The sequence below is a fragment of the Caretta caretta genome, chromosome 21 (genome assembly GCF_965140235.1).
Source record: "Caretta caretta isolate rCarCar2 chromosome 21, rCarCar1.hap1, whole genome shotgun sequence".
Classification (NCBI taxonomy): domain Eukaryota; kingdom Metazoa; phylum Chordata; order Testudines; family Cheloniidae; genus Caretta; species Caretta caretta.
Window position 1 is genome coordinate 12,111,845 of NC_134226.1, and position 26,432 is coordinate 12,138,276.

The window sequence follows — 26,432 nt, forward strand, 5'->3', positions numbered from 1 at the left end:
CAGAGGATTGGAACAAGTCTATCTAATAATGTATTTATTGTAGTGTAGAAATTGAGTAATCTTTGGGATTCAGCATAGGGCAGATCTGAGGAAGTTCAGATTGTGACTTGTTTCATTTATTCTCTAAATATGTTCTTTCCAAAAGCATAATCTTGGCTCCTCAAAACTTGTGCCCTTGAAACCATGTGCTTAAAGTTGACTTGTCCAAATTCTGCCTTTGAAAGTGGAAGAACTAAATTCCACCTCTAGTTACACATGTACAATTAAACTTCATTGGTGTTGCAGGGGTGTGAATGTAGACAGAACTCAGCAAATCTCTGTGAGAGAAGAGAGAAACTGAACTAAAATTGGAGAAATACGTAGTGGAACGCCGTCCCTTTATCAGATATGCTTTTAGAAAATCTGCCTGTTGAGAGGGGAAATATAAACAAACTGGCAAAAATTAGAGCAACCTTAAAAAAAACCCATCAAATGAATTTACCCTCTAGTGTAGCGATTCTCAAACTGTGGGTCGGGACCTCAAGGTGGGTTGTGACCCCCTTTGAATGGGGTCACCAGGGCTGGCTTAGACTTGCTGGTGCCCGGGGCTGAAGCCTAAGCCCCACTGCCCAGGGACAAAGCCAAAGCCCAAGAGCTTCAGCCCAGGGCGGCAGGACTCAGGTTGCAGGATCTCTGCCTGGGGCTGAAGCCCTTGAGCTTCAGCTTTGTATCCCATCCCTGGAGCGGTGGGGCTTGGGCTTTGGCCCCCCTACCCGGGGCAATGGGGTTTGGGTGGGCTCAGGCTTCGGTCCCACCTCCTGGGGTCACAAAGTAATTTTTGTTGTCAGAAGGGGGTCATGGTGCAATGAAGTTTGAGAACCCCTGCTCTAGTGTATCTGAGAGCTGTTAGTCTTATGACCCTGTAAATAGATTTTTTTTCCAGGAAGTAATGCAAGTGTACTAGTTCGCCCTGCATTTAGGGGAATGAGGATTTTTGATCAGTAAAAATTCAAAGGTGAGGATGGAGGTTGCATAGGTAGGAAAGGTACAAGTGAGGGTACGAATCTGAACTGTTCTTGCAGACTGGCTCCACCTTGAACGTACTAAACAGCAAGTTCTTTTCCAGCCGAGTTAGACCTCGCAAAAGGAAATTAAAACAAATAGTAAAAAGTTCTTCAGTTATATAAATAAAAAGAAAACAAGGAAAGAGGAAGTGGGGCTACTTTGCAGTGAAGATGGCGTCGAGATTAAAGATAATTTAGGTATGTCTCAAAATCTAAATGAATACTTTGACTCAGTTTTCAACAGGGTGAATAAAAATCAATGATTTTTTTTAAAACTGCTTTTATTTATTTAAATTGGATTTTTTTGGTTAGGTTTTTTCCTCAAAAAGCATTTTATCTAAAGATGGTTTTAATTAAGATACTTTATAGCTCAAAGATATCTTATAATGGAATAGGGATTATAAATTCTTTTGTATGAGACAATATATTCACGTAATGTTTAAGAAAAGTTTTGTAAATAAGTTCCAATAGTTCATGGATTAGGGACCCAATCTTATGGGTTTTCAGGGGCTTCTGTATAGATTATTTAGATTAATCTTTTCATCTACCCAATGGGACTCAGTACTGAGTCTAGAAGATACCATCAGAGATGCTTAGTTTTGCAGTTCTCAAACTGTGGATTTATGTCTCCAGAGATAACATGCTTGTTAACAGCAAAATGTTTTAAAATAAATAATATATAGAGGTGAGAAATAACAGACCTCAACCCTATTGTCCCTCTGCAAATTTGTGTACCTAACCTCTCTCTAAAAGTACAAAGTTTCAAAAAGTTTAATGAATAGAAGATTGTTGGGGGCGGAATAGATCTGGACAAGGAGAAGACTGAAGATAAATGTGAGAAGGGAGGGACAGACAGTTGAAACAAAAGTGAAACTGTTTGGGCAGTAAGTCTGAGTATAGCCTTCATTGATTCCCGTACCATTTTCTCACTAGAAGGGAAAACCTATAATGGCAGCAGGTCGTAAAAGAGACCCAGTTTGGGAATAAGAACCATTCAAGAAATATATGTTTGCTGCTGATGTTTTAAAGAAAGTCACTCGAGTGAACTGGTGGAAGTCACTTAAGCACTTGGATTCAGAGACTGTTGAAGTGATAATCTCACTTTTAACAGCAGTAGCTTCTTCTGCTGTTGTAGAAAGAATATTTTCTTCCTTTGGACCAATTTGTTCCAAACTGAAATATCGTTTGGGACCTGAACAAGCAGGAAAGCTTGTTTTTCTTTTCCAGATTATGAACAAACAGGAAAATGAAGGTGAAGACGACTGAGTTGGCTGCAGAAGCCAATATTTTAAATTTCTCATGTTGATCTGGCTGACAGTAGTTTTCTTTTTTTTTTAATATTTCATTTAACTATTTTAGTTAAAAACAATTTTAACAAAAACAAACCAGATTTTAAAAAACTTGAATGTTTAACTAAATTCAAAAATTCAGATGCTTGTTTTGTTAAAATATTATATGTTTGCCGTTGAAGAAAAAAATCCAGAATACACAGCGTTGCTAGAAGAAAAGGAGTACTTGTGGCACCTTAGAGACTAACAAATTTATTTGAGCATAAGCTTTCGTGAGCTACAGCTCACTTCATCGGATGCGTTGCTGTTTTAGTTAACTAAAACAATTTAAATGTCTCTCTGGTGGTGATCTCCTCCTAATACAGCCTAATAGTATTTCATGTAGCATTTTAAACTTGCACAACACTTTCAAAAGATGCGTCTGGGAGCTTAAATTCATAACTTTGCCAGACACTAAAAATCACAGACTATATAGGGACACTGGATTTATGGCTTATTACAAAAACCTGTAATGCACTAACAACTGTCCCTCCCACCAGCTGCTTTCCCTTTCTCCTTTTCTCCCTGTGACCAGAGGAGTTTTTAATTGCCAACTTCACCTTGAATGGTCCCTTTCGGTATGCGTCAGCTACTTATGCAAAACAATCTGTTCCACCTTGTATTTAGCAGTGACGCTCTGAGTACCTTTCCTAGACCCGAAGAAGAGCTCTGTGTAAGCTTGAACGTTTATCTCTCTCGCCGACAGAAGTTGGTCCAATAAAAGATATTCTCACCCACCCTGTCTCCTAATATCCTGGGACCAACGTGGCTACAACAACACTGAATATAGCATTTGTGTCAGTTGATAATATCAAGTTGCATTACTTGATTTTTCACCTTTCCCTATTTGATTCTTTGGATGGATGATTGGGGTAAAAATGGCAACCATATGTATTAAAACTAGAAACTTTTTCCCCACAAGAACATAAGCTGTATTCAGGATCATGAAAACTAATTTCTTCCCTCCTCCCCTGGCCTCTTGATGTGTTTGGAAGAAAAAAGTGAGATGGAGTGAATCTTTTCTACTCCAGTACAGGAACTAACCATTTATGAAGTAGATCAAATTATATTACAAAATATATTGCACATTTTTCTCATTTTTTGCCTTTTTTTTTCTTTATAGGTGATTGGTCTGTTGGATGTGTTCACACCTGCTAAGTCACTGGAAGAATTCAATGATGTGTAGGTAACATCTTTGAAAACTGCAGCCCAAGCATACGATTATAGAAACGTAGGGCTGGAATGAACCTTGAGAAGTATAATCCAGGCCCTTGACTGTGGCTAAACCATCACTGAAAGGTGTTTGTCCAACCTGTTTTTAAAAACCTCCAGTGATGGGGATTCCACAGCCAGCTTTTCCTAATATCTAACCTAAATCTCCCTTGCTTCAGATTAAGCCCATTACTACTTGTCCTACCTTCAGTGGACATAGAGAAGAGTTGATCATTCTCTTTTTATAACAGCCCTTAACGTGTTTGAAGACTGTCACATATTCCCCTGCTCCTCTTCTCCCTCTCTCTCTCCTGCTTTCCCCTCCTCCCCCCCCACCCCCCCATAAGCACACAAACTACTATAGTAGTGCTGGCTGCACTTGGTACATGGTTGAAATTTGGAAGGATTGTGAGGATTATAGTTAAATTTTGTTTTGGAATCACAGGTCTTTTCTATCTCTAATTTCTTATTAATCATCTTATCCTTCCTCCTGCCAGTGTAGGATTGTTCCCTATAGTGCTTTTACTAGCACCTTGTCTAGTCTAGTTTTAAACCTCTGAAGTGTTGGGACTTCTTCTACATCGCATGTGAGATTATTTCAAGGCCTAATCATTCTCCTTGTCCAGAAACTCTCACTTCTAATTATATCTCCTTGTTATGCCATAAACAACTCTTCCCCTGTTTTATATTTACACCCTTCAGGTACTAGTAGGCGTCCTTTGTGTTCCTCCCATCACTGTTTACTCTTTACTGAGCCAACCTATACATATTTAGGCTGGGGTTTTCAAAGGCACCCAGTTCCCTTTAGTGCCTTTTGAAAATCCCCATTTTAGCTCCATTAGTCTCGTCTAATGATGTAAAATAATCACCCTTTTTAAATGACAAAAAATCAGGAAAGGGGCAGTGCATTCACGAGTTCTTCAAAGCCATAGCATATAGAGTGGGGTGTCCTGGTCAGCTCCCTTTGTGCTGCTCAGGCAATGCAGTCGATACCTGCCTTGGGGGGTATGAGTGCTTTGGAAGAGATTGACAGGGTTGGGAAATTAGCATTTACCTTATCTGGAATGAGACCACCTGTGCCAAGCCATTCATACATTTTTTAAAAGATATGATCCAGTAGATATTTGTGTCTCATGTTGGATTAAAGATGAAACCAATCAACTTTGAGAAACAGTGAGTCTGTGCCTATAGATTGAAATTAACCTGGAAAGAGAGTATGAAAGCAGTCTTTTTTGGTTACTTTAGTGACTCCAAAACTGCTATAGTTTATCACCAAATTCCAGCCCCGTATGGAACAGGTTTATATTTCTGGAATCGTGATGTTCCTGGGAATGGCTTGTAGCAGGATACAGCTGTGAGCTGCTGCAAGCAGTTGACAAGGTATTGTCATATGCTGTATAAATACAGTCTTTGATCCTGACAGATGGAGGGTGAGACAGAGGGGAAGTGGATAAATGGATATCTAGACCCATAAGTTGTTCTTGGATTCCACACAAGTGTGATTCTGCAGCACAAAGGACAAGAGAGCGTAAAGGACATTACTCTGTTGACTGTTGTATGCCTAATGTGGAGTGCTCTTACAAGTCTGCTTTCAGCTAGTCCATTGGCATATGAAGGATAGTGGTCTCTGGGGCCTGTGACCTCCTCGCTGGCTTGCAGATAGTAGCATTTGACAAATGGGGTATTTGTATTTTCTTCAAAGGCATATTTAAAGCAGATCTTTACTGTTGAGTCTGTGCTCCATTAACATGTCTTGCAGGATTCTCCTAGGTAAAATCCGTTACCAGACAATACTTGGTTGGCTCATTCCTGCTCCTGCTAAACAGGCCAGGATCTCTTGTTTCCAGCCATGAGTCCCTTACATTACTATGCACTAGCTAAATGGAGCCACAATAGCTATTTTATCTTTCAGTTACTACTTGTTTATATCTCTCTTTTGGCTCAATAAAACTGTGATAAGTGTAGTGCCTTCAGCTTTCTTTAAATAAAATAGAATTTGATCGTTGTGCCTCTTTCTCAGTCATCTGGTCTTACCACTTTAGGTCGCCTGCCTCCATTTTATTTTTCTTTGCCCCTCCCCATCAAAAAGGAAGCAGCCCTTTGGCTTGCACAGTGGCGAATACACTGGTTCAATGGCCAACAATATGGTTGCCATTTTCAATGTTTAGGGAAGAACCACAGCTGTCTTATCTGAATTCCGCAAGTCTAGTCAAGACTTGGGGTGAGCATTTAACACTTTTCTGGGCACCCGAGTCCAAGAACAAGGCTAAGTCAGCTAGAAAGTTTAGAGGAAAAAGTATCTTATAATGCCATAGTTGAGCGAGCTGGCTGGGTGTTAATTGTGTGCTTGGTTTCAACACAAGTTAGGCATGAAGTCCTAAGGTTGCACTTTGACCCCTTTGAAGTGTTCAGCTGTGTCATGCTTTAGGACATTGAGGTCACCTCAAGTCATGCTCACTTCCATGCTGGGTCATATCCCCACACCAGGGGTACATGGGTAGCTGTTTATCTCCTTCATGTCCTTTGTTCCATCATATTGCCATTGCTGCAATTCATGCATATGGACGTATCCCCTCTGTGCCTCTTTTTCCATCTACAGAAGATGGTGGTGGTTTAACCACCTTTTTATAAAGCAATGTGATAGAAATGGATGAAAGCAATGTAAGAGCTAGGTGTAACTTGTGATTCAGGGTGCTGTACTAACGCCAGTGTCCCAGGCCCTGATGCATTGACACAACATTCTTTGCTTGCCACATGGAATGAAGGAGACGTTATGGTAACAAAAGAAATCCCTGTTATGTGAATGCTGCTTAATGAGCCTGAAGACTTTTCAGATACATTGCAGATCTCCACAGGAATTGAATTAAAAGCTACACATTACCACGCCTGAGAGTCCAAGATAGCTAAGGGATACTTCTTCAGCTAGACAATCAAGGATTTCCGAGTTAAGACCAGTGGAGTGCTTTGAACTTAGGCCACACAGAAGAAAGGTCGCAGTTGCCCATCAGCTCAAACCAGACTGAATGAGTGGCAGTATTCCTCATACAACACTAACGTTTCTGAATTGGTAGGATACAAATGCACTATGCAAAAGTGACTATGGCAACAAGGAAAACTGCCCATGGTTTGATGCCCATGATTTTAGATGTGGGTTTGCCTTCAGCAGGGAAGGGTCTCCAATGTGAAGAACCTGGCTTGCATAAACAAGTACAAAACTATACTATAGAAGATCTCCAATTTTTAGATTCTCTCCCACAGAGATTTTTCTTCTGAGCAAGCCAATTTAAAGTTCTTGGGTAAAATTTACAAAAGTGACTAGGAACTTAGGAACTGAAATGCCAAAGACACTTCTGAAGGTGGAATTTAAGGTCTCTTAAAAACATTACTTCTGGTGTTTTTAAGGTGCTCTTGATGCCATAATATAAACATCTGCCTTCAGGGTAGAAGTCTCTGCATTTATGCGTGGTTGCTAATTGTCAGAGACTCATCCCCCTTGGGTTTCAGAGCCTGGGCTCTAGCCCGAACAGGAATGTCTGCAATACTATTTTTGGCCCCATAATTTGACCTCAAGTCCATTGACCCTGGGCTCTGAGACTCTCTGCTGCAGGTTGTGGGGTGGTTTTATTTTTGCATTGTCGACATACCCATAGACTTCTGATGGGGGAGAGATCTCCAAGTTTTATATACTACTATACAGTGAGAGTTTAATGTAATTGGCCCCTGCCATCCTTAGCACTGTAAACAAAATCTGTACCATTCAGAATTTGACAAAACTCTTGCTTCTGAGCTTGGTAAAGGACCTTTGCTACCAGAGGGAATAGGGGAGAATATACCTCTGCTCATATACTACTTCATAGCAAAACATTGTTATGTTCTTTATGGGTTTGTGGCAGCAATGTCTATTAGGAGAAGCACTACAGAATCAGCAGAGTCCAGAGTATCTTATTTGAGGTACTGTGGGAACCAGCAGAGAAGATTGCTTCCACAATTACAAATTAAATTGAAACTTTAAAAAATTTCAGCACGGTTTTTTTAACACTTAATTTTATGAAAAATACTAAACTTCTGAAGTTAGGTGGTTTTGGGCTTCCTAATGTAAAACTATTACATTGCAAATGGTCTTTCACAATCTGCTCTTTCTCTTGGATGTACTGAATCATGTCTTTGGTACATTTAGATGGTCTAGAAATGGTACTCTGCCTGTTTGCACTAATGGAAAAAGAGGACCAAGTCAGTATGAAAGTATAGTGAGACTGTGTGGGGGCATAGCTTCTAGTTTCACTAGAATTTATTATTCTTTGATGTAAATTTCTTACTGAGAAGAACAAAAATAGAAAGTATTGGTGGGTTTTTTTTGTGCATTTATATTTGGATGGCTGGCCAGTTACCTATTGTGTCTTTGGAATATCATTACTAAGGTGCATTTATCATTGAAAGTAACTAGCAATAATTAGAGTAAAATCCTTATACAGAAAATTATTGTTGGTGTTTAAAATACAATTTCTTGGCTTTTTAATCTCTTTGTAGTTGTTACAAGGTGGAAAAAAAGGCAGACTCTATGGACCCCTGAACACCTTTATTGTTAGGGTGTCATAACTGAGGAAAACCTTGTCCAATCATTTTACATTTGATAGAACCACATCTGCATTAGTAAATTTGGCCGGAATAGCTAAATCAGCAAATCCTCCTAGTGTAGACTCAGTGTATCTTATTTTGCTCACCGAACATATGGGATTGAAGTAGTGTAGTCCAGGACTTTACAAACCAATATTTTTGCTTGTTTGTATGGATATGGGTAGTTTGGAAAGCAGTGGACACTTCATATCCCAAAGAAAACTGGCATTCAATTTCATGCTTCAGGTCATAAGCCGACATTGCCACTGGGTCAGGGAGGAGTTTCTTGCCCCACCCACTATTCCATCCCACAGTTCAGCATGGGTATTCTGCTTTCCTGTGAAGCATTGGTATGGCCACTCACCTGGACTGGCAAATGTCCCAGTATGTTCCCAATGCCATGCAAATGAAGAAAATCGCTCTGCTATTTCAGATATTTCTTAGTTGAGGAAGGGTTATGGAAAGAAAAGAGGAGTCTTAAATGGAGCTGCCTTTTAGTCATGTGTATTGAACAAGAAAACATGTTGTTCAGGAGTGTGTGAGGAACAGGAAGGATGTCTCCATAGTGGTCAGTTATTCTAATATCCTGTTCCATATGAAGCAAAGCTTCATTTAAGCCCTGTGGGAATGCTAGTTTGCTTAGTAATTGTCTTTCGTGGGAGAAAAGGGTATTTCCTGGTGGCTCTCCCTGTCCTACCTTTTCTTTTGTTTCTAGGTACCTGGTGACCCACCTCATGGGGGCTGATCTGAACAATATTGTGAAATGCCAGAAGCTCACAGATGACCATGTACAGTTTCTTATATACCAAATTCTTCGGGGTCTGAAGGTACTTGTACCAGTCCTATCAAAATACTGAGGAGATGGAAATTCCTGAACTGTACAATCCCCCTTACAGAGATTAACATGAATGGATTGTGGAGTTTATTCACTCTCTTAGTTCATGTAGGGTAACCTTCTGTTGCCCTTTCTCCTGTCCACTTAATGATTCAGTATTGTTATAGTGCTCCACCAGAAACTCACAATGTGAGTACATTCTCACATTATGCACAGCAATGGGCTGAGTCTGGAAGGTTATGAATAAGAGCTGTTCTGTGCACTATCATAGTGGATCTTTTATCCCTGCAATTTATATCATTATTCTAGTTTCATTGTTGGTAACAGTGAATTCTTCAGTGTCTGGAAGGAGACAGACTAAGTATGAAACGCCTTTGTGCATATGACCCTTGGAAGGCCTATGCACCACTTAAGTCCCACTTAATTCCTGCTGCAAATTAATTGTGTGTGCGGGGCGGGGGTTAATATGCTCTAGTAGTAAGGACATGGGAGGATGTTTACTCCATACTGATCTGTAAAATATCTGTCATCTTGTGTTACAGTACATCCATTCGGCTGACATAATACACAGAGTGAGTATTTGTACTAGGATAACTTTGTTTAAAATGTATGGAAATCAATAATTTAAAAGGTGTGACATTGAATCCGTTCATCACAGCAGCTTTAGAATTGGGATGAAAGCTTTTGGGGAATATTGCAGGAAGTTGTCTTGTAGTGGGGAAAATGACATTAAGATTCCTGGGTTCTGTTCCCAGCTCTGCTTTGACTTGCTGTGTCTTTGGGTAAATTGCATTACTCCTCTCCATTACCTTAATAGAGGTATTGAGGCTTAATTAGCCTTTTATGAAAGAATCTTGAAAAGACTGACTGCTGCTTATACAGAAGGCCTATGAGAACAGCAGAAAACTCAGTAAAAATTGGCTCTAGAATGAGACCCCCCCACACAAAAAGAAAGTTGCATTCTTATTTAAATGGTTGTTAATGCCAAATGCAGACAATGCATAGACTCTGCTGTAACTGCAGATAATACGTTATTATGCAAGGCTGATGCTAATATTGTTTCCTTCTTTTTTAGGACTTAAAACCTAGTAACTTAGCTGTAAATGAAGACTGTGAGCTGAAGGTAATCTGGTGATAGTATGCACTTAGTTTGACTTGTGGTTTGAGTAGTTATGGTGGACATTGAAGATGCAGAAGTTATATAAGCAAATCAGCTTCTTAGTAGCTCAACTTAAAATGCCTGGAATACTTTAGTCCTCACCTGTTGTATGTTTTCAAGGGGCTGAAAGGAAGTTTGTGCAAAACTTCTATTGAACTTTTTACGTGTTGTGTGAATTTAGTGCTCATGAGAGTAAAAGCTAACAACTCTGGCTTGGAATTGAGTACAGTAGAGTTAGAGGCAAGTTATGCACACACAACTCTGCATAAATGCTGGTACTCGAGGTCTATTGTATTTTTGTCTAGTGCCTTAATTTGTGTTCCATAATCTACTCTCTGCATCATTCCATCCAGTTCTTTCTCCACCCAGTCTCAAAACTGCCTGATTATTTGTTCTAAAGAATTTAGGTTTCATTTTTCCATTACAACAATGTGCAGCTTTCTTATATTGTTCTGCAGATTCTGGATTTTGGTTTGGCCCGGCACACGGATGATGAGATGACTGGGTATGTGGCTACCAGGTGGTACAGGGCTCCTGAGATCATGCTGAACTGGATGCATTACAACCAGACAGGTACATTAGCAGAGGGGTTCTCATTTTTTATCGTGTAGCTCTCATCTTGATAGGGATTGTTTTATGGACACAACCCCCCCTCCCCTTCCATTTGTAAATGAACCACTGGGGCAACTATAGCAACTGTACTTGAGTAAAGCTGAATGGGAGGAGGCAGTGTTGTGTGGCCAGCCAGCTGTCCATGGACCACAGCTTGAGTATCATTACATTAGCATTCACAGGATTTCATTTAAATAATTCACTTACAATTCTTGAGATTATAATGAGCAAAATATCTGGCCTCATAGATATTCCTCTCATTTTGCCAGGTCATGACTTCCTATAGAAATAGATAGTATAAATCTGCTCCTTTGATTTCATACCTCTTATTTCTTTTTGTGTTCTCCTGTCACGCTCTCCTCTTTACTTGTGCATACATCCCCCTGAATGTTTTTGTGGCTTTCTCTTTCCATCTGTTTCCATTTGGGTATGACAGGAGTAAGACCAGGCCCTCTTGCAGCTGTGCAAATCCATCCCACAGAGATCTGTCTGCCTCGAACAGGCTTTTCCCTCTTCGTCTGTGGACTTTGATGCCTGATGGGCATTATGCCCAGCTGGGGAAACTTTCATCTAATTTGGTATTAGGTTTGCTTCGTCAAGTATCAGCTGATGGTCACGGAACATTGTTGGCTGGCCTGGGACATGGTATAATTTGTATTTAACGCCAAAGCATGGAGTTATTTCTACTTATTGAAGAAGGTAATTCTGTTGAGATTTTATTTTTCCTAGACTACATTTATTTTTTTGTTTTTGTTTTGTTCAGTTGATATTTGGTCAGTGGGGTGCATTATGGCTGAGCTGTTGACTGGAAGAACATTGTTTCCTGGTACAGACCGTATCCTTTTAAAAACTTTATTTTGTCTTTTGAAATGTAAATTAGAGCTCTTCACTTTCACACATTTCACAAGGAAATAAAATTTTCAGTGATGACTTCTTGTGCTCCAGACATGGCTAGGTGTGTCCCACATGAGAAATCATTACTGTGCAAAAGGAGGCAGAACTCTTCCTCTTTATTGGTACCTGTCATTACTAGAACTATCTTGTTGTCAATTGCTGGGAGTCCCACACCTTGTCAGTCTGGCAAAATTATTGCGTTCTGGGTTTGGTCAGTGGCACAATATGCCCCATATCCCTATTGTATCCTTCTTGTGCTTATTGCAGATTCCTTACAAGTATAAAATATCCCTTATTTCTCAGTAAGGTGATCACCTCTGTGTGTTTAAACGGGGCGCTATTAAAACAGCGATTCTTCTGCTTCTTTAGGTCAGGGATCCCTTGCCAATTTGTTCCAAATATCCAGCTCCCTTGTCAGACGCTTATTAATTTTAATCATTTGAGTTCCACTCCCCCTTTCAGTGTGTGCTGGGGCAGATGTGAGAGCTCAGGCTCTGGTAAGACTTGTTTCAGAATTGTTTTGATAGCACCAAAGTGGCCTGGGTGAGATCTTTTGGCAGACCTACAAGAGAGGGTAACTTGTTCAGAGGAGAATAAATCCTTTGCAGGAGCATCTTAGGACAGTGGTCACCGGTCGATTGCCATTGACTGGTCAATCCTAAAGGATCTCCCAGTCGATTGCGATCTCCAGCAGCACAGTATGGCTGCTGCTAAGGCAGACTCCCTGCCTACACTGGCTCCACGCCACTCCCGGAAGCTGCCAGCGCAGCCCCGGGGCTGGGGTCTCCCTCCGTGCGCTGCTCCTGCCTGCAAGTACCGCCCCCACAGCTCCCATTGGCTGGAAGAGCTGCGGGGGCGATGCTAGCAGAGAGGGGCAGCATGCGGACCCATGGGCCTACCACAGGGGCGTGTTGCTCCCTTCTGGGAGTGGTGTGGGGCCGAGTTAGACCCTTAGCCTCGCTGCACCCACCACCAACTGGGTGCCGCCAGAGGTAAGTGCTGCCCAGCAGGAGGCCACACCCCAACCCTCATCCCTGAGCCCCCTCCCGGGGCCTGCACCCTGAGCCCCAGCCCTAACCCAGATCCAGCACCTTGTACCCCCGTCTTGCACCCCAACACTCTGCCCAAGCCTGGAGTCCCCTCCCAGAGCCAGCACCCCATACCCCCTCAACGCCCTGCCCCAGGCTCAGCCCAGAGCCCCCTCCCACACTGCAAACCCCTCGGCCCCAGCCCAGAGCCTGCACCCCTTCCCAAATGCCAACCCCCTCTCCCAGCCCAGTGAAAGTGAGTGAGAGTGGGGGAGAGCAAGTGACCAGGGGTGGGGGGAATGGAGTGAGTGGGGCGGGGGTGTGGGGAAGGGGCGGGGTAGATCCTGGGTTGCCCTTAGATTAAAAAAGTTATCTTGGGCATAAAAAGGTTGGAGACCACTGATCTAGGAATATCTTCCCCAGGGAATTAGAACAAAAAAACCCTACTGTTTGGAACAAATTGGTGTATTTCAAAGAAAAAACCAAAACTTTAGTACAGCCATTAAATGACTAGGGATAAAAATCATCCCTGGCAGAGGTGATTGAGTAACATCTGAATATAGGGATGAATTTTGCCAGAGATTAACCACCTTTCGCCAAAACTCCCCCCACACCATACTCTCGATTGTAGTGTGTCTGCATAAGCACTAACATTTACATCTGTTTACTGGAACATATTGTCATTCAGTTTTCTAGTAATGTTTAATATGTTAACGTACTATTTAATATGTCATCTTGGAACACACTTTCCTAGGCCTTAAAAAAAACCAAAACCCAATTGCTTTTTTCCTTTCATTACCCTTGTCACTTTCTGTTGTATGTTTTCTCTTCCTCCTTCAGTGTGTCTAACTATTCCATCCGTCTTCATCTCCTTGTTTTGCATTATCTACTTCCTTTCCTTCCCTACTAACTGTGATCTTACTCATCCCTCTAAATTTGCTAAATATGCTCTCATTCAACATCAGTCATCATCTCTCCCCTTCTCCTCTTTTCAGTTCAGTTGGGCTACTTGAACCCCAGTTCTGCTTCTCTCTCTCTCCTCCTTGTCTGGGGTCTAGAAGAGAGAAATAGACAAAAACTACTGTCTCCCCATTTTGACTACCTAATTGCTGGCAACCAATTTATCAGGTGGTCTGGCTTGGACAGTTGGCTTTTTGCTGCAGAAAAAGAAACCAGAATATCTGATTCAGCAAAAATATCACTGCTGTTGACATTTGACCCTGGAAGCAGTGGTACCCTGAATTCAGAATGTAAATAGGAGAATACTGATTCAGAGTCTCTAACAAAGGTTGCTTAAACTTCAGGTGCTTCAGATGAGGTCTCTTCTGCCAGATGTAACCAAAAAAGCTACAAAGACGTGTAATTAAAATGTCTCAAATAGGATTTGCAATATAAGAGAAGCAGTGTGGCCTAGTGGATAGAACACTGAACTGGAACTCTCAGGACCTGGGGCTGCCACTGGCCTTCTGGGTAATCTTTGGCAAGTAACTTCAGTTCTCTGTGTCTCATTTTCCCCCTCTTTAAACTGGGGATGTTACTTCCTTTATAAAGTGCTTTGAAATCGACTGGTGAAAAGTGCTGCATAAGAGTTAGATGTTTTGTTAAATGCCAGGAAATAATTCTCAGTGTGTACTTTACTGTACCGAGCAAAATAGATAAATCTTTCCTTCCAAGTCTGAGAGTCTTTCCTCTGACTTTTTAGAATGTGCCTTATAGGCATATAACTACTGTGCAAAAGAAAGTTTGATTTTAAGAAATCCTGTCCTTTCCCGTGTCATGGTAAGGTACTTTACTAGTTTATATATATTTCCTGCAGATACTTGCAATTCTCTATCTTGAACACATGCATTCTTTCACACATGTTGATAATTTGTCACATCATGAAGTTTTTCTCCTAATCAAGGCTTGATTTTTATATAAAGGTATTGAGGCCCTTCCCACACCACCTCCACAGATATAGAAAGCCTATAGTAGTTCGTTGAGCATTGCCTGCATGGATCCCCACCTTAAGTGACATGAATATCCTATGCACGTGAGATTAGCACATTCTGGAAAACAGTATCTGTTGGGGGTTATGTGTGTACCTTACCTAAGCCTTTACGCCCCATGCCAAAGATATAAAAGGGGGCTAACACCCTCCCAAACCTCGACTTGGTCCTGCATAGACAGCAACAAGGAACTAAAGGTAGTGACTCACCCAGATCTGCATTTGTTAAGATCAGTGCCCTGAGCTCCCAACATGTTCAGCATTGGGGGTTATTATTCAAGTGATTAGCCATAGTTTCTATAATTATACGTACAGTGGGAACATTAAGTCTCTCAAGTGTTATCTTCGTCTTGGTTACCTCTGCGGTGAAATTCATAGATCAACTGTGAGGTTCTATAGTTGTTAAAATCTTTTTTGATGAGGGAAGAGTTGTAGGGAAATCGACAGATGCAGAAAATTTTGGGGTGATGGGAATAAGATCAAGGAGTGTATTTGACTGAAAACCTTAATTTCTCACTACCACACACAATTAGATTAATCATTCACTGTCCTCTTGAAATTCTGTCATTTTCAGAAAATGAATTAAGTGATTTCAGATATTTGTAATCTTCCCTTCTGTTTAATACTAATATATGTGCTTTTACAAGCATATTTTCCCATTGATTAAAAACATTTTTATCACCTCTTTTTTTCAATGTGACTAGTCCACTCAAATAAGAGAGGAAGCTGATTTGCTGTTTTCCCTGTACAAAGTACTGTCATGTGCAAAAGGAAACAAACATTTCTTTCACTGTTGGCAATCTTGGACGTTTGTTACAACAATATAGACAAAATTATATTTCTCTGACTGTTAAATTGACTGTATCCCTTTAAATTCTGTGATGAAAATATATATTTTTGCCATCCAATCATGTGCTGTTCTACAGAAGTTCATGTTGAAAACGAACCATTTGGAAATTACATGGTCTCTTGGTACATTTTGCTCTGCTTGTCTAGTCTCTCAAGTATTCTTTGGACATGCTTTGCGTGGATAAGCTCTTGTAATCTTGCAGTGTCTGCTGTTGATGATGGAAGATTGATTGTTTTCTGCATTTCAGGATCATTGGGACTTGAGTCCTCGGAGAGCCTGTGGCGATCCCTTTTGAGGTTTGCATGCTCTGCTTTCCCTTTCCATACACTACTTTTCTTGTGAGTGTTTTTTTGTTTTGTTTTTCTTGTTTTTGTTTTCCTTTTGCTTTGTGTGTTTACTAACTTTGTTAGTTTGGTGTGTAACTGTTCAGAGTTCACTTCACTCTGGCACCACTTGCCCCATTAGTTAAGGCTATGCTTGTAATTCAGTGGGATACAGATGGTAGGCCTAAACTAGATGCAGTAGTTCACATGTTTGCATGCTGCAATGTCCACTCAGCACATTAGTTTTGGGAGCTACCAAGGTACTTGAAGTGTAATACACTTCGGAAATTTCTGGTAACTTCTAATACCTTGCTGTCTCCTGAGAATAGGGTTGACACAGCAGATGGCACACTATGTGCAATAGCGTCATTTGCACACCTGTGTTCACACGCCATATCAAAGCCAACACTCTGGGTTTGTTGTGAATGGGTAACTCAGTTAAGGAGTTCAGACCCTAGCAGTTCTTTTTTTGATCATCTTTTCTTTATCAGGTAAGATTTAAAAATAAGAGCATCTTAAAATTTAGACACAATTAAATATTTTTCTTTATTATAAAATTATATATTGGATTTGTGTTTAATAAAAAAGATCAAATCAATTTTGTAAGTGCCAGCTATTTAAAAACTCAATAAAGTGTAACTACCAAAATAAAAAAATGCTTCTGACTCTCACTTTAGTTCAGTTCTTTCACACTTATAAATCAAGTCCTTTTAGTATCTTAAAATAACACTGGGCAAATTTAATATTAATATTTCACTTTTCTATCAAGATTTAGATGCCAAAATACTTGGGCTTGTCTAGATTAGGGATAACTGTGCAGGTGTATCCACACAGGTGTAAACACACTGATGTAGATTTCCCTAAATGGTCATGTCCTGCATTTGTACATTATACATGGTTATCTTTTCTTGCAATCACAAGAGCACAGCAATGCTGTAGTAGTTTAGGACAAAAAGTAAGGATCTTGTTCAGCTAAAACTTCAGATCTTTCAGAATACTTTTGACATTTTGAATTTACTCAAGACATCCAGGGCATCACTGTTTCTCTTAATAAAAATCATGGAGTCTTTAATGATCACAAGTGGTCATGGCCTCTGTTTTGTCCTTAGTGACTGGCTATTATACAGAAGGGTCCTATGATCCTGTTAGGTCTTAAACTCAATGAATCTACATTTACAGCAACTGTTCCCATATTTCTTAATGTGCATAAACATACAAACTTCATTCTGGCTCTCTATTTCAACTTCAGTACCATAATGTCTCCTTTTGGGTAACGTGTTTTAAATAGCGGCCTTAATCCATAATTCTGATAGGTGTAAGCATGATTCTGAAACACACTTAAAAAGGCATTTAAATTAAAAAAATACAAATAAACCAAAGAATATCAAACTCAAAGTGAAGGCACGCAGGCAGTCCTTAGCTTGCAAAAGAGCATGAGTGAAGGGTGTAATGGCTGTCTTAAATTGGCTTTCATCAGGGCCATTTAAATATAGCTGATTGTATTAACTATAGCAGTCTTCTGCTATTTATATGACAGAAATGTCTGCTTCCATTATAAGTTTTGATGCCTAAGAGTTTGCAATTCAGTGATTACAGTAAATCTGTCTAGGTACATGTATGTGACCATTAGCTGTAATGTTTGAATTCCTGTTTTGATTCAAACTTGATAAACAGTTTAATCAACGTGAACTTTTTGATAGTAAATGAAACATCAACTCATCTGTTTGTCCAAGTATATTATAGCATAGATATATTTTTTTATCCATTTTAGATGCATTTATTGTAGACCAAGCTTTAGTCAAAGTATGGCTTTAACAAGTAGAATTGGACATGCAAGGAGTCCTTAATATCAGCAGATGCATTTTGGGAGTACAAGGCTCCTTTTTAAAAATAAGTATTTGAAAAACAACCCCTGAGCATGGGCAAAATTTCATTTAAATGTTTCCACCACTTGAAGACTTTTGTAGTAAGAATTGTACTCTAATTTGTGCAAAATGATGTAGTAAGAATACTCAGTAGTAATGTATGCATTGTGGCATTTGAGTAGAGAGATGCCATGTAGTGAGATACAATTGCAACTGCATTTATGAGATCAGAGTGGCATTGTTTCTCTTGCCGTGAGCCATGCTGCCTAAAAAGATTATCTTGTATTTAAAGAAAACCACATAACTATGTTAATGTAATTTTAAGGGTATGATATTCCAGAAACAAACTTGAATGGTGTAGTGTGAAATCACTAATGGGATTTGGACTGCAGCATATTAGAGCAATTTAGAGATGGAATAAGATTGCTCCCAATTTTTAAAAAAGTTGACTTCCAGTCTGGCTCTTTATTCTTGTGATTATCAGACCTGTAACAGTATTTTAACAGATTTCTCCATGTACATTTTTTCAGATTTCTTAAAGATTTATTTTCTACCTTTTCAAAGAGAGCAGCTCAGTTGTCTAAATGACCTCATGGTAGCTCTGTTTTGGACTGGGCATTGTGTCTATTCTAGATCAGCAGTCCCATTGGAAGCACAAAGCTTTTCATCATACAGATATGCAGCTTTGGGGACTTTCAGGCCCTATATGTGCAAAGCTTCTGCCTGTTAGTTTTTGTTTTATTTTGGCAGCAGTGTTGAAACAAGATGATGTAGTCCGCTTCATATTTTCTAAAAGAAGCCAGTAGGAAGTAAGCACCCTCTGCTGGCTCTGTTGGCCACTTCAGTGTTCTGCAGTTTAGCGTGCAGCATGGGAAGTGGGAGACAGGTGCAGCAGGTCAGTTTTTAGGTTGCCAGAACAACTCTAGACAGCAAGCAAGTTCCAGTCATTCTGTGACATCCGGAGTTTGTCACAAGTGGTCAGACTGTCTCAGCAGTATAGTGCAAATGGCCATGTATTGTTGCATACTAGCACCTACACTTGCCAGCCTTCTGCTTTACTGCATCTATTACTAACGTGCTTAATACTGCTAGCTACTAAAGCTCTGGGTGGATGTGAAAGGGTGGAGTGAGCATGTGAACTAAGCCTTGCCAGTGAGACAAAAGTTTTGTCTTCAGTGTCTGCTGTGCATTGTTCATGGCAGTCAAGTGTAAGTGACCAACTCTGCTCAATGCATGTGTGCACATTTGTGGTCCAGTTGTTTAATATAAATGATTTAGACACAAGTGCATTGTGTGGGGATGTTTAACTTTATACAGAAGGAATGTATAAAGTTTGCTTAAAATGACTATTCAGACAAGGTCTTGTTAGACCTTAACTCTCCAGCTTCATTAGGCTGATACTCTGAACTTTTTTTTTTTTCATTTTGATTTGTCCCAGCATTTTCCTTTATGGTTCACCATTAGATATTGATCAGTTGAAGCTCATTTTGAGACTCGTTGGAACCCCAGGGCCTGAGCTTTTGAAGAAAATCTCCTCAGAGTCTGTGAGTTTATACTTTGATTGTAATACCTGCCCTTTTGGGAGTCAGTGTGTTTTCTACCTCTGTTCTGCCCTCTCGTAGTCTGTCTGTACTTTGTGATCTTTTTCCTGGATTTTTGGTCTCTTCCTTTTTCATTTTTCTCTCTTGGGGTGTCCATGAGTCCATATTTTGCCTGATCTCTCTTCCTCCTGCCCTACCTATGATGTGAACTCCGCTTTCCCATCTCAGTTTACATTTTCCTGATTTCTTTTTGTGGGTCTATACTTCACAAAGGATCACACGGGCAGACGCTACTGGAGAAGCACCTCTCATGGTTGGGATCTTGGGACTTACACCAATCACTGGTTCTCCAGATTGACTGTCCAAGGGACTCTCTATGGGCAAATGATCCCATCCAGAAATGAGCATGACATCTAAACGTGTGCAGTTTCTCTATGGGAGTTTGTGTGTTCTTCCCAAAGAAGTCTTTCATATGACAGCAGAATGAGCTGCTGCTGCTGCCACCACTGAGACTCTTTGGTTTTCAGTGCATAAAATCCAAACTGCATTGCAGGTGCTAAATTATGAGAGAGATGATCACCATGGAAGAAGTGCACAGCCAGCCTAGCCACTTCAAACAGTCATGCTGTGCTAATGTATGTGTTAATTTGCACTGTACTTTTGCCAGCATGTATGTTATCTATGACCACTGAAGCTTTATTTAGATAGACTTCTATTTAAATGGTGACCAGTGTCTTCAGTCTTTCCTGCTGCCTTTGCCATGTAAAAATGTTTGTTCCTGGATTAGGAACCTCTTTGGGGAGGCAAAGTATAAAATAAATCAGACTTAATTTTACCTGTTCACAAAATTAAAATCCACAGAAGTTACACCAAGGAGATACGACAATAAAAATATTAAAATAAAAAAAGAGTATATGGGGAAGGGGGGAGTAGCAGAAGCTAATGGGTTGCTAATACATAGTAAGTGCTGATGTAATGAACTGGCTTACAGGTTTCTAGTGGCAAGCTGCAGAAAAGTGGTATTGAGGTACTTGTTAAAGAATCAGAGGATCAGTTTGGTGGGGGACAAGTAGACTATTTCATATATCATATATCTGGGAGCAGCAAAGGCTTGTCCTCTTATCAGACATGTGAGAAGTCAGATGAGCAGGTCAGGTATAGGGAGAGCTAGAACTTGGTGGCCAAGAAGTGTCCTGAAGATATGGTGGGCTGAAGCACTGTGAATCAACAGAACTTTGAGTGTGAGCAAATTTGGGGGAGGACATAAAAGGACTTACAATAAAGCATGAAATCAGTGAGCAGTTCATAGGAGTGTCACTGTAGCTGTTGTTTTGTTGAAGAAGTTACAGTACTTTGACTTGCAGAGTTGCAAAGAAAATGTATCTGAGTGATTGCAGTATTACAAATCTGAGAAGTGAACTCATGTTCAGAATTGAGATGAGCTAGATAGATGTAATTAATGGTATTCCCCTTATCAAGTAAGAGGATAGCCATCTTTTATGGTGATTGAAGCAAGTTAAGCTAGAGCTGAGTGATATGGTCGAGCAGGTAGGCAGACTGTAAACTGAAAAGGGACACTTCGCTCAAGTTTTCACAGACCTCAACATAAAAATGGTCCTGGAATGTCTATGAAATGCTGAACTCTAGTAACGGGTGGTAGAGAGAGAGGAAAAGAGGGTTGAGAACAAAGCCTTATGGGATCCTTCTATAGTGGTATAGTATTGTCTCCCTTCAGTAAAGCAAAACCTGGGGTGCAGATACACCAGAGGTAGTATTCTAGGAGCATGGTATGGTCAGTAGTATCAAACATTACGTTATAGTCAAAGATTGAGGGAAGGGTATGTAACTAACTGGCTTTCGTGGATGCCTTACATGGTGAAGCTATTGAAGAGATGAGATTTTTCTCCAGTATTGTGCTGAGATAGCTAATAGCAATTGGATTTGGTGGGTTTCTTTGTGATGTGATAGCTGTGGTTTTTAGCATGACAGGGATAGTTCTGCTTATGGGAGTCATGAGGAGATGTAGAGATATGGTCTCTAGAGTGGAGGTGGCTAGCTTAGAGTGGAGCAGTTTTGGTGGGGGAATATTGGCAATTTTAGCAGGAGCTGGGTGGAATTTAAAAACTACAATTTAAATGAATTTGTGGGGAAAACAGCATGAAAATGGCAATATATCTCCTTCAGAAAAAGCCTGAGTAAATATGCCTTGCAGGATCTGGAAGATCAGTAAGTAAAAACACTGGCCTTGTCTAGACTAGAGAAATAGGTTGTTTTAAAACACAGTAGGTAATATGGGTGTATTAACACTGGTTTAGACAAGGTTTAACATTTTTAAAGATGTGTTAGTTTATCATGGTCAACCTTAATTTCTTTGTGTTTAAAAACATGTTCGATAAGGTAACACATTTTAAAACGCAAACTTTCTTCATGGTTTAGCCAGGGCCACAGCAAATAATTGAATTCCAGACTTGAGGGCCCTCCACTGTCACCAGCTCCTGATATCTCATTTACAGACTGTTAGCTCGAAGATCTCTTCTCAGACATAGGGCTGAAGCCCATTTGGATACACTTGCATATTTGAATATAGAGAAGCAGCCTAGGATCTGATAAGGATCCTAGGTCTCAAATCTGAGTTACAAAAGATGGGTGGACCTTCTCATTCAGCTGAAGGGTACCTTCTCCATTTCCTTTGATAGTTTTCTTCAGACTACCATTATCACCTCCGACTAATTTGGAGTGGACTTCACCCTGTTAGCCGTGATTTTCAGCCAGACACCGAAAAAGCAGTGTGATTGAACTTTCTGGAACTGATGAACGATGTGGAGCTGAATTTCAAGGATATAGTGCGTGGGTTGCAACCCATTGATATCTCACTAGCTTCTCCATCAGCCTGATGTAAATGTTGAATAAGAGACGTAATAGATTGTAGGATCTGGCTGAACTTCATGTAAGAGAGCCCTTGGGGTTAACTAACTATCCCCATACTCCCCTCTGGTAGGTCTACTTGAAGAGAAATAAAGTTAGGAGGATAGAGATGATTGTGATGTGATTATGAATGGATGCTGCTTACATGGAGTAAAGTATCCAAGTCTTTGCAGTGGGTGGCAGGAAGGGTGGAGAAGGCAGGTAAATGAAGGCATGCAATGAGAGCGTTTGAAGAGTTGAGTGAGGAGTTTTAGAAATTGCAGAATGATTAAAATGTTACAGATTAGTGAGGGGTCTTATAGGACTAAGTGGCCTTTCCAAGCCCTTTACTAAACTATATGAGTTTTTTTGTTTGGCGAATCAATATTTCCCCTGTTGATGACCCGAAGTCCTGCAGGGTTGAAGTTCACTGTTATATTGGGACTTACGGGAGGGTGGACTACTGTGTGCCTAGATTGTCAAAGTAGCTGAGACATACGCAAGCATGTTGTAGTGTTCTGTACTGGGGAAGTTTGGGAGAAGAATCACCGAGGGATAGGATTTGACCCAAAGGGCAGAAGGTATAGGGTACTTGAGGTGACCGCTATAGTAGTGTGGAAAAGAGGGCAGTTTTGGTGAATTGGAGATTAAATTTAAATTATGCGTTGATGACTAAGCAGTTGATCCTTCAGGAGAAATCACTGATCTGGCCAAGAATGTGGTTGATTTTGTTTGGTGTCAGATTGGGAGAAACTAAAGGTGCGAAGGGGAGGCGAATATTTTGGCTGTCATTGAAACTACCACCTGTAGGCTGAGTAGAGGCTGAATGAGGTGAAGGAAGGAAGGATTAGGTTAAACAGTTAGGTGAATAACTCAGGGCTTGTCTAAACAAACAGTCTGCAGAAAGATCAAATTTTCATCTGCCATGGACTATCTGTGTGGATACTGCTGATGCACATTAAGTTTGTTAGTGCACTTTGATCTAGTCCTGTTTCAATGAGAACTAGCTCAGAGGTCATTAACCAATTGTTAATGGACATCAGCAGGGTCTGCATGGACAGTTATCAGTGGAAGGTTTTAAGCATGATAGATTCACACACACCAGGTTGCTGCAAACTAAATGTTCATGTGAACAAACCCTGAATTTTAGATTTAGAGAGAGCATTAGGAGAAAGCGACAGATATTGGGAAGACCAGGTGGGTGAGGTAATATCTTTCTTTTTCTTGGACCAACTCCAATAAAAGATATGACCTCACCCACCTTGTCTCTTTAATATCCTGGGACCAACACTGCAAACCATATTTTGGGAAGGAAGAAAATGAAGTCAAGAGAGAATGTTTGCGGCATGATTTGAAGCTGGCGATTCCACTCTCTGCGCCAGTGGCGTGAGAACAATGGGTGTGAGAGAGGCTGGGGAAGGTCAAGGGGACTAGATTAGTTTATATCAGGAGGGACTTTTCAGAATATAGGCACTGAGTTGAGCAACATGGGTTTACTTCTATGAAGGAAAAGCAGAGTTCCTTTTTATCTAAGTCTGCACTAAGAATCTTTTCCATAAAATACAGGAAAGTATTGACACTGCTCTGTTTTGTACTGTATGAAGATAACCACTAGCTAAGTGGATGGGGATTTATGTGTGGGGCAGGGGTGATGTTCTTATAACAAGCTCTGATTTGCATTGTTCTTTGCACTTGTCCCCGGCAGGGTTTTCTGCCTGATTTTAGTTGCTGTTAAACTCTCTCCACTTTTGTTCAGTGACATCAGCTAATATTTTATTTTGTGCAATGCTAATGTCTTGCTAACCCTGCATATGTTGTCTACCATCACCTCATCCGCATATCACACTACCTGCGTAGCTGTTCAGAGGGAAGGTGCCAGTTGCTGAGCTAATATCACCAGCATCTAGGCCACAAGGGTCTTGACAGCTTCCTGTGCAGTAAGTCAATAAAGCTATGCATTTAAAGCCAGTTCAGAGGATCAGTTTGTTCAGAGGCCACATGTGAATGCAACAGCCTGGGTAAACTGTTGAGAAGTTTGAAGGAGGCAAATCTGTAAATTAAGTTTGAGTTTGGCTGTTAAACTCGTGCCTGTTTGTGCTGACAGGCTATTAGCAATTGAGAATTAGGAATCACTTGCTTTAGCTGCTCACTAGTCCGCATCACTAAACCTCACAAGTATGTCTGACTGATTGAGTGGTTCTTGCCTGTTTTGATCTGTGCCTTGGGTGGGGGGGGGCAGAAGAAATAGTTTGTATGCAGCTGCGTTTCTATGTTTAAAATGATTTTTTGCACTGTTCTTAACAAAGCCCTTGACTAGGCACCTAAGATATTAACCAGCTTCAGCAGATCATGCGGCTGACGGGAACACCCCCTGCATATCTGATTAACAGGATGCCCAGCCATGAGGTGAGACCTGACAGGATGTACAGGGGTTTGCAATTCAGGTCACCGCTTCTTGGGTTCACTAAATGCTCGCATGAGGCATGGGATGGGCACTAAGATAACTGCCTGCTACTGCAAGACTTTAAAACAACCCTAAAGCAAATCTCAAACTAGAATAGTGCAGACTAAACTGTTGGCCTCTGGGACGTAGGAGAACCTGAATGAGTTGTTGTTTTTAGAGCGTCATTTAACAGTTGAATGATTTACCACTGGATACTATGAAGATGTCTATATATCATAGCAGTGTATGATATGCTTCTTATGCCTTTTAGAGGAGGCAGTAAGCTTTTGCAATAGGTCTCTGGGCTGTACTTTGTGTTTCCACTTTTGCACAAACCATGGAGCAAGTCTTGATTGTCAATATCTCTAACCCCTTCCCCCCACCATGGATGGTTGGTAAGTGAGAGAGGGTAAAATTGATGTGCCTAATAAGAGTCTCAGAGGTACGAGCAGGAAAATCAAAGTAGGCAGGCAGTATATACACAACAAAATACTTCTGACAAATTGAGGCGCGCTCCATATCTTGGTGGCTGGGAGATGTTCTTTAACAAACATTTATTTCCACAGGCAAGAAACTACATCCAGTCTTTGTCCTACATGCCAAAGATGAACTTTGAAAATGTGTTTATTGGTGCCAATCCACTGGGTAAGGCTTGCAGCACTTCTCCTGGGAAGGGGATTTAGTGGCAGATATTGTTAGGTCTTGCTCATTGGTTTGGAGACTTGGGATTTTCCCTTTGGGTTAGTGTGAGGATGGATTTGTTTAGATGGGCTCTGGGTGGTGGAGAGGTGGAAGTGAGTGAATCAGCTGTTCCATCTACTTTCAGGAACACCATTCTAATAGACCATTAGGAACTTTTTTCCACAGCAAGGTGTATAGAATAAACATTGCAACCTGCAGCATGATATTGCAACCCTGGTATAAGTCACTAGTTAAATATAAAATTTAAAGTCCTTGACGCTTTTATTTGGGCCTCTAAAGTAGGAGATATTTACCAGTTAATGTTTCAACTAGCTGCTTGGCACTGACTTCCTGGGAGATGCTTCTGCATTGTTTTAATACAGATCTTAATTATAATCCGGAGTATTTGCTCAGGAGAGGGAGAAACACTTGTTCTTGGCTTTGTCCTGTACACTTAGCTTGTGGTGTCTATATTAAAAGTAGAATCCACTACTGTATATTTTTTTAGCTAATTGCCATTTTAAAACCTATCACTCTGGCTGGCTGTAAAATCTTGAAATGAGGAAGTATGAACATTAATTCTGGCATATCTTGGAATACTGAGATTTGTTCACTCATGTTTGTTTTTGACTACGGAGTAGTTCAATATGGAGATGCCTCATATACCTTGAAAGGATGGGGGCGGGGTTTCATAAAAAACTACAAACTTCCTTAGGTGGTACTTATATAAATGTGAGCCTTAGAATAAAGTGTTTTGATGGCTCCCTGTGTGTAAAACGCCATTCTTTTCTCTGTCTCGGGGTTCTGATAGCTGTGGACTTGCTGGAGAAGATGCTGGTGCTGGACACAGACAAGCGAATTACTGCAGCTGAGGCACTGGCCCATGGCTACTTCTCTCAGTACCATGACCCAGATGATGAACCAGTGGCAGACCCCTATGACCAGTCCTTTGAAAGCAGAGAACTTGAGATTGAGGAATGGAAAAGTGAGTCCTGTGAAAGGTGGAATCACTGAGGCAAGCTGCATATCTTATGGCAGATGTCATGAGCTAACATCGAACTATAGCTTTTGTGGTTGGTTGGAGCAAACCTTTGGAGGTGGAGAGCATGAGAG

The 26,432-nt window shown here is 40.6% G+C and overlaps 1 protein-coding gene across 2 annotated transcripts in view; it reads left to right on the forward strand.

Annotated features, from left to right (window-relative positions):
* Positions 1 to 26,432, forward strand: part of MAPK14 (mitogen-activated protein kinase 14) — a 46,540-nt gene that overhangs the window by 17,292 nt on the left and 2,816 nt on the right. The window contains exons 3-11 of one of the 2 annotated variants that reach the window (XM_048826498.2): positions 3,495 to 3,553; positions 8,913 to 9,024; positions 9,575 to 9,604; positions 10,108 to 10,155; positions 10,650 to 10,764; positions 11,567 to 11,638; positions 24,522 to 24,601; positions 25,205 to 25,283; positions 26,131 to 26,304. In XM_048826498.2, coding sequence (XP_048682455.1) covers positions 3,495 to 3,553; positions 8,913 to 9,024; positions 9,575 to 9,604; positions 10,108 to 10,155; positions 10,650 to 10,764; positions 11,567 to 11,638; positions 24,522 to 24,601; positions 25,205 to 25,283; positions 26,131 to 26,304 — 769 coding nt within the window. Of the gene's footprint in view, positions 1 to 3,494; positions 3,554 to 8,912; positions 9,025 to 9,574; positions 9,605 to 10,107; positions 10,156 to 10,649; positions 10,765 to 11,566; positions 11,639 to 19,214; positions 19,295 to 24,521; positions 24,602 to 25,204; positions 25,284 to 26,130; positions 26,305 to 26,432 lie in introns of both variants that reach the window. The other variant, XM_048826497.2, reaches the window with a different exon arrangement.